The 12,398-nt window shown below is 38.2% G+C and overlaps 1 protein-coding gene across 1 annotated transcript in view; it reads left to right on the top strand.

The window, feature by feature from the left end:
- Positions 1-12,398, top strand: part of MLLT3 (myeloid/lymphoid or mixed-lineage leukemia (trithorax homolog, Drosophila); translocated to, 3) — a 281,858-nt gene that overhangs the window by 196,510 nt on the left and 72,950 nt on the right. Inside the window, exon 6 of the mRNA XM_012665014.1 lies at positions 1-591. This exon is cut by the window's left edge and continues 9 nt beyond it. Coding sequence (XP_012520468.1) covers positions 1-591 — 591 coding nt within the window. The remainder of the gene's footprint in view (positions 592-12,398) is intronic.

Raw genomic sequence — 12,398 nt, 5'->3', positions numbered from 1 at the left:
AGCAGCAGCAGCAGCAGCAGCAGCAGCAGTAGTACCAGTTTTTCAAAGCCTCACAAATTAATGAAGGAGCACAAGGAAAAACCTTCTAAAGACTCCAGAGAACATAAAAGTGCCTTCAAAGAACCTTCCAGGGATCACAACAAATCTTCCAAAGAATCCTCTAAGAAACCCAAAGAAAATAAACCACTGAAAGAAGAGAAAATAGTTCCTAAGATGGCCTTCAAGGAACCTAAACCCATGTCAAAAGAGCCAAAACCGGACAGTAACTTACTCACCATCACCAGTGGGCAACAAGATAAGAAGGCTCCTAGTAAAAGGCCACCCATTTCAGATTCTGAAGAACTTTCAGCCAAAAAAAGAAAAAAGAGTAGCTCAGAGGCTTTATTTAAAAGTTTTTCTAGTGCACCACCACTGATACTCACTTGTTCTGCTGACAAAAAACAGATAAAAGATAAATCTCATGTCAAGATGGGAAAGGTCAAAATCGAAAGTGAGACCTCAGAGAAGAAGAAATCAACTTTACCACCATTCGATGACATTGTGGATCCCAATGATTCAGATGTGGAGGAGAATATGTCCTCTAAATCTGATGTGAGTAGTCTTACTGGCTTCCTCCTTTCCATTATTAATTTTCAGATAGCTTCATGATAAAGAACGAGCAAAGAGAATGAATGCTGAACCGTACAGTGGTAGCATGGAAGTAAGGTGTGGCCTAGAAGTGCATTTCCTTAATGAATGGGAAGAAGGAAATGGAATCATTAAGGAATCTGTAGATTTTTTAGGCTGTTATTTAAGTTGTTAAAGGAAAGATATAGTCCACAGTATGATAATTAGGTCATCTGAATAGCAGCAGACAATTTAGGTGCTCATTAAAGCTTAGTTACTGTGCTCATTTAGAAGCAAAAATGATGATTTAGGAAAATGAGAAGACTACAATAAAACTTGAATACAAGGGAAAATAAATTTAAAAGGGAAACTTAGAAAATGTTTAGGCTGTAATGTTGGTGTTTTGATCATTGGAATGAAGTAATTTGTTTACATAGATGGAAGGCTGGTGGTAGTATTTTTTTAAACAGCTTTATTGAGGCAAAAGTGTTGTAACAATGTACTGCACATATTTAAAATATATAATTTGATAAATTTTAACACTTGTGTGTACCTGTAAAGCCAGGTAGCAGTATGTTGAAAATGAAATATTTAATTTTTTTTCTTTGTTGTAGTCAATGATTTGGAATGGGGTGGGGTATGTGATCTTCACTGCAAGTTTTTACTGATGGGTAAGGATTATCCTTTGTGGATGCCTCAAGGAGAACCTGAACATCTAATACCCCCAAAAGATATTATTTGATGTTGAGATTTAAACTTATAATTACAGATTTTCGGGGTTGGAGGAGATCTCAAATCATGTATTCTAGCCTCTTACCAATGTAAGAAATCTTACATTTCTAGCGACAGGGTTGTTAGTAATTCAAAAGGTATTTGATTGTGTTTCTGAAGAATAAACATTATTTACTGTGAAGTTATCTTCTTTTCGCTTTTCTTTCTTTTTTTTTTCCCCCCTGATTTTAGCCTCAGCTACTTATTAGTGACAATCATCCCCACTGGCTGGTCAATATTTCTAGACAATGGTCAAGGAGGATGTCTGGCTAAAGATTGCCGGCCAATTTAGAATACTTTTCTTTCTGTTCCTTGGGTCACCCACAGATGTCTCTAGTTTGAATGCTGGAAAAGGGTCTGGGGTCTTAGTAGCAGATTCTTCGTCCTGGGTTTGTACTCTTCTGGGTAGAAAGCCATGCAGAGTCTACACATGGCGCCGATACTGATCTCCAGTGGTCCAGAGACCACCCTCTTCCCCTATAGGTAATCTTGAAATTTTAACAGAAGATCAGGGTAGGAGCAGAGTAGCATATAAAATACTGGAGATTGGGCAATTTGTTCCAATATTTGGTAAAGGCTTTATAGTCATAGCTTGTGAAATGGAGATGAGAGTTGAATGGGTTTGTTCCAATATCTCATGTATTTATTTTCCCTTCTTTGCTTCTTACCTCTCGTCTTAATTTGAAACATTCTTAATGCAGATGTTACTTGGAACTTTTTATGTGTGTTTGATTTTTGTTTCAGATCACCCTGAAATGTTCTGTTGTGGTATGATTAGTCTATCAAAATCCTCAAAGTTAGCAACTTTGTATTTCTATATCCCGACATGTTACAATTCTTCTAAAATAGAGGTTTTCATATGGTGAGTTGTGATTCACTGGTGAGCCTTGAAATCAATTTAGCACACCATCACTAGCATTTAAAAAAATCAGAATATATTGTAATTAGTATGAGTAAGTAATGGCTTGTGAAAATTTTATTTCAGAGAGGGTGTGTGTGTTTCTTATATTGGTCAAAATTTTGAAAGGCATCTTTTTTAGAATGCTTGCTAATTTGTGAAAAGACTAACTGGCATTCATAAGGCACTATTGAATGTTCTTTCTACATGAAGCTATCACAGATAGTCTTCCTCTTTAGATAATTCTGTTTATTCTCCTTTTGCCTCTTGTTGGCTACCATTCATATTTGATTTATAAAGTATGGCTTTCTTTTAATAAAATTCTTACTGAACTTGGTATCCAAAGCAATACCTTGAAAAATCTTCTGGAATGAAAAGTTAGAATTAGAATTCCTTACAGTAGGTAATAAATTTTCAAAGTGATGCATGACATTTTAGAGCCACAAATCTAGTTATTACAACTATGCAGAGTTATGTGCTCTGCATAGCATTGCAGAGAAAGCCTCTAAAGAGTTTTGGGTGTTATTTAGGTATAAAACCCAATAACTGTACTTTCCTTATTAGTTTCTGGTAATAGTAATGCTTTTATCATTGCTGCTGTTGGTTTAATTCTTTAGATGTAGCTGGTGTAATAGAAGAGAATTGACAAAAGCGGCGTCACGTAAACCATGTGCCCAAAAGACCTTTCAATGAACAAAGGAACATAAAAGAGAGCTGAAATTCCATTTATCCAATAGTAAAGATAGCCTTTGTTTGGACTGTCTCCTGCCTGTGGGCAAGACAGAAGGAGCAAGAGGCAATTATAATGGCAAGCACAAAGCAGCCCATAGCTTCCCTTGGCTGGTAATGATTTGGTAGCTTGGGTCAGGCCCAACTTCAGAGGGCACTGTTCACATTGTCCTTATCGTGAGCTTGTCTGCCTTTGAGCGAGTGTGATCAGGTGCCCTAATCTCTCTAAGGTCCTTTTCAACTTCATTATTTGAATGTGAGCAGATTTATATTCATTTGTGGAGGATAGGGTAGTGGGTAATTATAGACATAGTGGACAGAGATCACAGACTTTGGAAATAGAAAAAAGACACAAAAAGAAGTGAGAAGAGTTTGAAGCATGAGGAAGTTCTGAGGAAAATGATTATTCATCTGGTATATCTGTAAAGAAAACATTTTGCCTCAGTACAGGTTTGTTAACAGTCAAAGGGAAGAATTTTTTTTTTTTTTTTAAGAGACAGGGTCCCACTGTGTCACCCAGGCTAGAGTGCCATGCTGCAATCATAGCTCACTGCAATGTTAAACTCCTGGACTAACACAATCCTCTACCTCAGCCTCCCCAGTAGCTAGAACTAAGGCACGCGCCACCATGCCTGGCTGATTGATTGATTGTAGAACTGGGGTCTCATTGTGTCGCCCAGGCTGGTTTCAAACTTCTGGCCTCAAGCAAGGACCTCCCAAAGCCCTGGGATTACAGGCATGAGCTACCATGCCCAGCCTGGAAGAATGTTTTAAAGAAGCTTTTCCATAATCAAGTTAGATTCAGATTTCATATAAAAATAAAAATTGATACTATTAAGACAGGTTAGGGAGCTTAGATTGTTGATTGATAGGGTTCTTTTCAGTCAGATTTTTATATACTTAGTGCGTTAGAAGAGAGAAAGAAGATGGACATCCATAGTTTCGATGCTTGCATATTTTTTTGAGAGATCACTTATTTGTTGATAAGTGAAAGGTAGATAGGTAGGTAATTAGGAGTCTGAAGTCTTGTGTCAGAAAGGTTGTTTTGAATCCCAGCACCACTAGTGATCTTGGGCAAATGATTTAACCTTCTCTGTTTCTTAGTTTTCTGTTTTGTAAAATGGAGATCATAATAGCATCTACTTTGTGGGATTATTGTGAAAATTAAGTAAGTCAATCTGGGTAAAGCAGCTGCATACTAACCACAAAAATGTCAGTTAGGTGTTGTTACGTATGAGTTGGCTTTTGGAAACATTTATAACCTGTAGTTTTGGAAGAGACTTTTTGATACTGAGAAACACTGCAGAATTCTAGTGTCCTTTTTCAAGGATGTGGGTTTATATGCTTTCAGTGTGGAGAGGGGAGCACTTAGAGTATGTCCCTTTGCTCTGAATTTTGTCATAACGAGGTATATGGCCTTGATACTGATAAGCCTGTTATTGCATGGTCACTGTAAAAATAAAGGACAAAGAGTATAAGTTTGAAGCCAAAAGTTGAGCCAAAGTTTCTCAGGATCTTTCAGCTCTTTAATTAAATGAGAATATGGACAAGAGCACACCTAGCACTGCCTTGGGAAGGCACTTGGTAAGTTTTTTTTGTTTTTAATTGCTGCTACTATTTAAACATCCTAAAAAATGATTTATTTTAGAGTTACTGTTAATATAGCTGAAAGAGTAATTTTTAAATATATTTTGTGATTCTTGAAATGTTTCTCATCTTATAAAGAAATCTAATATTGCCACATGAAAGCCCATTGATAATTTTCCCCTACAGAAGAATTTGGGGGGGGGGTTGGGGTAGGGAGGAGGAAGGACTGTTTTATAGTGGGTGAGCATTTAGCACATAGAGAAAGCATGATAAAGAAATGTGTTTGTTAAGAATATTTTACATTGAAGAACCTCGGTAATTCTCATTAGAGTAAAGAGTAACCAAGTAAAACTCTTGGTTAAGGAGTTCATCTCTTTGGGGGCATTATGGCCTATTGTGCTTAACTTTTAGTAAGTGAGTGACTGTACTGGTGACTGACACTAACTAGCGACTGGAAAGGGTGAGGATCTGAGTGTATGAATGTCAACTAAAAGTTTATAATTTGGTTTTCATTAACCTGTTTAAACTTTAATTGATAATAAAAAAGAACCCAAATATCTTTCCCTCCTTCTGTAATTCCGCAGTTTGGTTCTTCATATAACTCTGCTTCTCAAGAGACCTCTACAGAATTGATCACATTTTGTAATGTAAGGAAGCTTAGTATTCCTAACAGAGAAGGAGGAAAAAAACTAGTAAATTGAAATAACCATTTATGATTAGGTTTGGTTATGGTAGTAATTTTCTTATCATTGCCTTTCCCTTTTTTGCCTCGCTTTATAGATTTAATCATAATTTAAAAGTGAAGAAGTTAAAAGTTTTAATTATCTTTCCTTGAAAATGGGCAAATTACATTTGGTAAATAAAATGTTACATACTTCAACCTGCAATGTGAGAAATGAGATTTCAATTACGTCTTTTGATAGTTTTGCTTTCCCAAAGTGTTTTCTCGGATAAAATCTTGAGGGAGAAAAACAAAATCTCATCAGATGGCAGCATTTTTCCCAAGAGTGGATGGTGGTTCAGATACAGGGTCAATACTTTAAACCACCTTACCAGAAGTTTCTTTCGAAAAGAAAAAAAGGAAGGAGAAGGAAAAAGAAACGTCCATTCTTTTGTTGTGCCTCATTTCCTCCCGCCCCACCCTGTTCATTGCCCTGCTTAAACTGTCTGGAGCTGGCAGTAAACGTCCTGCTGTTGAAGCATTGGCCTTAGGTTTTTATGTGATGGGAGGTTGTTGCAGTCAGAGAAGAAGGTCTTTATTGTGTTTTCAAAGTGGCTTTTTAATGACTTGTAATTCCAGCACATGCAAGAGCTGTAAAGTCTGTAAGTATGGTGAGCAAGCAGCTGGAGAGGCCATTCATTAAAGGGCAGCCCTGGTTTGGGGGTGGGATTGGGGTTCTCCTTTGAGGCTCCTGTTTTCTGTGTTTTATAACTGAAGGTAAAAATACCTGAAGGATTGCAATTCTTCCTCTGGTAGAATCAGCTCAGTGTAGAACGTTAATTAAAACAATTGGAAGAAAGTTAACTGTGTTGGGTGCGTAGAGATATATCACCTGTCTCTGTTTCCTAGTGCTTTTTTGTTTGCTGTGTTGGGTGTGATCACATTGAGGAGGATTGAGCCAACCAGCTGTTCATTTATTCTTCCATATCCCTGGTTTATTCCAAAAAAGGATATGAAGCAGTTAAAAAGGAGATTTTTTTTAAAAACAGTTAAGGGCCTTTTGCTTCCATGTTTTGGTACCTACTAAGCCCCGTGTGGTTTCTCAGTTTTTTTTCTTTTTTCTAGTTTTAAAATTTATTTTTTAATTAGTAATACAGTGACAGGTTTTGAACAGAATAGAGAACGCAGAAATAAAGCCATATATTCACAGCCAGCTGATCTTGACAAAGTCAACAAGAACATAAACTAGGGAAAGGATACCATATTCAATAAATGGTCCTGGGAAAACTGTACAGCCACATGCAGAAGAATGGTACCAGATCCCTGTCTCTTACCATATACAGAAATTGACTCAAAATGGATTAAAGACTTAAATGTAAGACCTGAAACTATAAAAATTTTAGGTGAAAACCTAGGAAAAACTCTTTTGGACATTGGCCTAGGCAAAGGATTTATGACTAAGACCCCCAAAACCCAGTGCAATAAAAACAAGCGATTAAGTAGGACTTAAACTAAAAAGCTGCTTACAGTAGGTAAGCAGGCTCTATTTTGGTTCTACAGGTTTCTCAGTTTTTAAATTAAGTAATTCCTTAGAAGCCCTTGGGTAGTAGAGGGTTGTGAACATACAAGGGGGCTCTATCATCGCAGTTTGTTGTCATCAACAAGTACCAAAACTCAGCATTTTCACTCACATGTATTGAGCCAGTATCTCCCTTCCAATAAATTCTGTGAGCCTTCTTTAAGAGAGCTGTATCACCTATTCAGTGCATTATTTTTCTTGCCTTAGGACCCACGCTTTTTATGGAATTATCCCATCTGTCATCTTTACACGTAAAGCCAAAGATGGAACTTAACATGGCCTTTGCAAGACTAGCTTTACCATACCACAGGGACACCTCATAGTGAGTGATAGCTAAACTTTTCTTGAGTGCTTAGTATGTGCTAGTCACCGTTCCAAGTACTTGACGTGTTTTAACTCATTTAACCCTCTAAACAACTCTATAAAATGGTATTATTATTATCATCCCCATTTTATAGATGAGGAAACTGAGGCTCAAAGATGAAGAAACTTGCCCAAGGTTGCCCTGTTTAAAAATGAAGGAGCCAAGATTTGAACCCACTCAGTAGGCAGTGTAGCTAAGAAAAGATTAGGAGTAAAGCAAATATAATTTTTCCTTGAATTCATATTAAAATTGCAGAGGTGTGCTTCATGAAGTTGCCATTGCTGCTGTGAAAGCCTCGGATATCTCATTCTTGTCCCACTGATAAATCTTAATTCTTTGGCCTATGCTTTACCAATAGCCTTTAGGAGGTGACAGGTCCTCAAAGGTGGAATAGGTGTACACGGCCAGAACTGAGGAAAGAGCTGTGAAATATCCAGGAACCTCTGACTTCTTATATGTACTCCATCAAACAAGACTCTTGTGGTTCTAGACTGTATGTCAGTATCATATATCATCAGGGCTGTTTCCCTGCTCCCAGAATTTTTCCCATCTACTTTTGCATGGGAATTTATGTTTAACAGAGCTGAGCTGCAATATCAAGCTTTCCCAGAAGGTGCCACCAAATAACAAATGGTGTCCTCCAGTTTGGAGACTCCTTTTTGAATCTTCTAGTTACATTTTGTAAATTCCTTTTATACTCTAAGATATTCAAAATGTAGGCTATGCTTTCTTTGAATTAGGCAACAAGATAATGCAATAGGTAGAGGGTGGTTCTCCTTTGGTATCTATGTAATTATTTAACCAAGTTTGAGAAAGTGTTCTCAGTGGGCAACAATTTATGACTATAAACTTTGAAGGTAGTGTCAAGGTCCACAAAGAAAAATCACCCCTAAGAGGCTTCTTTAGGTCACTAAAGGTGACTGCTCAGTGAGATGTTTCCAGATAAAGTCAAAGATCCTTCTATTAGGCAAGAGAAAATGGAAAAGCATTTACTAAAGTGTTTGGGGGTAAAACACTTTTGCCTTTGAATTCTGAAAACATAGAGGCTAAGGATGTGGGGATACAGAGGTAGGAGGAAATATCCAGCATCTGTGACACAGAAAAGGAAGTTTCCTTGCCTTTCTTGGTCATGGAAAGAAAATGTACACATGGGGCCCTCAGATATTACTTTAAATAGAGAGAAATTACTAGGGTGCCCGTGGTTTGGGACCTCTGTGCTTAGAATCATAGTACTATTTTTAAAAAAATTAAATTGCTGACCCTTGCTTTATTATGTGGCTCTTCTATTTTTTTTTTAACTATGGTAAACCATCATGTCCCTTTGAGTTATTAAAAACATTTTCTTCTAAGTTTGTTTATAATATTCTTTGATTGCTTTAATGACGTTTAGCAATAGCACTTAAAAATATGTGTGTGCTAGGCACCTCCTATATATAAGCACCATATTAAGTGGTACAGACAGTACAGAATTAAAATTTAAGCTGGGCTTTGTAGGAAAGAGGGCATGAATTCGTGGAGACGAGGGTGTGGGGTTGGTAGGAAAAGGCATTCTTGGTAGGAGGAAACAACTTGAAAAAAAATGATGGCAAATGTGAACAGTCTGTGTTGTCTTTACTGAAAATGAGGAGAAATCTCATAAATCCCTGCAGTTAATTTATCAAACTGGTTTATTGGGAATGGAGGAAGCCTTATTGAACTCTACTCCATTCTAGGAATATGCTGGACTTTTTTACTCTATATCCTCTTATTTAATCCATACATTGGGTAAAATAGCTGTTGTTCTCGTCTTACAGATGTGGACATGGCGGAGCAGAATGCAAAACCAGGTCTGACTAATGCCAAAACACACGCTCTTTGTGCTGTACCACCGATCAAACCTTGCTCAGAGTGAAATCACGTCACATTGAAACCACTGTGATACCGACCAGACCTTTTTGAGAAAAAAAGCATCCAGTTAGTGTTAACTTTCCCGTCATCTGCCTTCCTCTGACCCTGTGGTAGCGGTGCCACAGTCCAGTGAAAAGGGAAGAATAAGAAACAAGATATAGCGGCAGTACTTGGATACCTGGCTATGAATAATGGATGCAGGGAGACTCTGGCATGATTTCTAAAATGCTGCTTGATTCCTGCTTCATATACCTTATTACCATTTTCTGAGAAGCAGAATTGCAGAAAATATTGAAAAGCTGTGGTACTGTAGATTCTATCCAAGGGAACTTTTCACCAATGTATTATCTTATTAGGATGTTTCATACACCTTATCCTAGAGGCAAGGACATGGCCAGTGTTACTATAAGTGCTCCCATCTATTTTATTGGTACCGTATTGTATTATCTAAGTGTTGCACTCATGAAGGATCTGAAGAAGGAAAGTAGGGCTTCCTTGTCTTGGAACATAGCCATCCCTGGCTAATAAATTATCTTTGTGGACTCAGGAAGAGTGGTCCAAGCACATACACTTGGGATCAAAAGACTAGATACGTTCAGCTCAGTAGTGGTGAACTATAAAATGTGGATTTAATGATAATACCCACCTCATGAGATTACAGATGCAAACTGCCATTCAGGTATTAATTCAAGCAAAAATATTAATTATATTATAGACAAAGACAGCCTTTTGTTTTGTGATTTTATGAATCGTATTCTGTGATGACCTGATGCTGGTAGATGTTCCTGTATAGATTGAGAAGCAAAGCTGCACTCTAGGGACTTAGTGATTTATAACCCATGGCCATAGTATATTTTTTTATTCTTGTACATATTTCTAAAATGTCATTTCCCATTTGGCCTAACCATTGATACTGGGAATCAAAGCAGAATCTTTCTCAAAGTCTACCCTAGTTTAAAATGTTAAGTATCTGAGACATTCCACTCAAGGTGACTTCATGCATTTTCAGTAGTATAAAGTGCCCACTGTATTTTCAAGTTTCCTCCTCTTCCCCATTATTTGCCAGCATTGTTTTAATTAAAGGTGGACCTCCAACTTGGCTGCTGACTTTGTGATGGGTATTTATTTATTTAGAGACAGTGTCTCCCTCTGTCACCCAGGCTAGACTGCTATGATGTCATCATAGCTCCCTGGAGCCTCCAGCTTCTGGGCTCAAGTGATCCTCCTGCCTCAGCCTTCCGAGTAGCTGGGACTACAGGTGCACACCACCATGCTTGGATGAGTTTTAAATTTTTTGTAGAGATGGGGTCTTGCTGTGTGCCCCGGCTGGTATTGAACTCAGGGCCTCAAGCGATTTTCCTGCCTTGGCCTCCCAAAATGCTGGGATTACAGGTGTGAGCCACTGTGCCTGGCCTACGGTGGGTTATTTTAAAGTGCCAGATCATCTGGTGATTTTAGAGCAGAATCAGACTATTGCTTACCAAACCCGCCTCATTGTCCAGCAACTTTCAGAGACTTGCAACAAGTCCCATGCCCTCTTTTAAAGATAAGTCATGCATAATCCTCCTTGTTTTGTTTAATAAAACCAATGAGTCTTGTAGTTTACCCCTAAAAAACCACAGTTTAGAGGAGGGAGGGGTGTGCCATGTGCTGCCCATCTCTCTGTCCTCATCAGGCCTGTGGGACACATTAATAGCTCCGTGGTCTCTCTTCTTTCTTTAGAAAACCTTTCAAGGCTTAAACACCCTGAAGGTTTAAGACCAAATTTAGAAACCACATACAACTCTCTTTTATAAAGCATTTACTACAGGATTTAATTACAGAGTTTTTAAAATCAAGAGACTTCAGAAAACAACTTGAATTTTGCAGAGGGTAATGGGAAGCCAAGTTTAATAACTTGCCCAACATCACAGAGCTCTCATTGCAAAAAAAAAAAAAAAAGACCCTAGGATGCAGATCCTTGATTGGCATGCTATTTCTAGTTGGAACAGGTTGTAATCCATCACTCACTTTACTAAACTTTCCTCCTCTTGAGCATTTTAAAGTGGTTCCTAGTAAGTTGTTGCCGTGTAAGAACTAGCCCTTATGCACCTCTTGGCCCTGCATCTCAGCCTATGTATGCCCCTTTGTTAAATAAATGAACCTTAGATTTCATATCCTCAGCAGAATCTCACTTAAAATGCTTCATGGTATGTCTAAATGAGGGTAGGATATAAGTCCCAGTGGATGTTACAGAGGTTACTTGGTGAAAAATTTCATAGACTTTGTGTCCTGGTCATCTTTGATTGTCGTTAGGAAATTACTGAACAGAATAATCATGACTTGCTATAGTTCCAGGGGAGAAAAATCACTAGGCAAAACAGAAAATGGCACATTTAAGTATCTGGCAAATTAAAAGTCTTAACATTGTTTAGTAATCAAAACATGGAAAAAGCTGAGCATGATGATGCGTGCCTATAATCCCAGCTACTCGGGAAGTTGAGGTGGGAGGATCACTTGAGCCCAAGAGTTTAAGTCCAGCCTGGGCAACATAGCGAGACCCCCATTTCTTAAACAAACAAAAACATGGAAGGAGCTTTAAAAACCTCCAGGGTAAATGAAGGCTTTACTTGGACAAGCTGATATTCTCAACAAAGAAAAACGAATCTTCTTCCCTCCTACCCTCCAGTCTCTTCCATATCTGCCTCTGTGTCTTGGCTGGTTCTCATTAGTCTATCTACAAATATAATGAGGCATCCTTCCGAGCAAACAGCTGCCTTCATACATATACACCCCCCTCCAACTTTCTAGTTCACCTTGATGCTCGTTAGACTATAGTCCCTCCATTTCCTTCCCTTTACTGACAGACAGCTCAAAAGCTCCCTTATTCCTCAACCCATTGTGATCTGGCTTTTGCTCTTGAAACAGTTCTTAAAACTATTACTGGAAAAGGTCACCAGTGCCTTCCAGATCCTAATGTGGAAACCACCTTTTAAGCATTAGATTTGACCTTTCCGGCACCTTTGACTTGCTTTTCTGCTCTATTCCTTGGCTCTATTATACCTACCCTGATCTCACTCTCTGTGCGTCTCCTCTGCCTCCTGGTCTTCCTCTATCACTCTTAAGTTGGCCATTCCCGGTCTCTTTCTTTCTATTATGGAGTCTTTCCCTGGACAGTCACCTATTACCAACACATTTGTTACGTCTTTTTCTTTACCCCCACTTATTCTCAAAAGCTACCAACTGAACAACTCTGACCAGCAGGTCCCTGAAACACAACAGGTTCTTGAGGCACAACCTATTCTAAATAAGTGTCTTTTTTTTTTTTTTTTTTTTT

The sequence above is a fragment of the Propithecus coquereli genome, unplaced genomic scaffold (assembly GCF_000956105.1).
Source record: "Propithecus coquereli isolate 6110/MARCELLA unplaced genomic scaffold, Pcoq_1.0 Scaffold95, whole genome shotgun sequence".
Taxonomy (NCBI): domain Eukaryota; kingdom Metazoa; phylum Chordata; class Mammalia; order Primates; family Indriidae; genus Propithecus; species Propithecus coquereli.
Note: the sequence above shows the minus strand (reverse complement) of the source record. Positions and strands in the feature narration are given on the sequence as shown.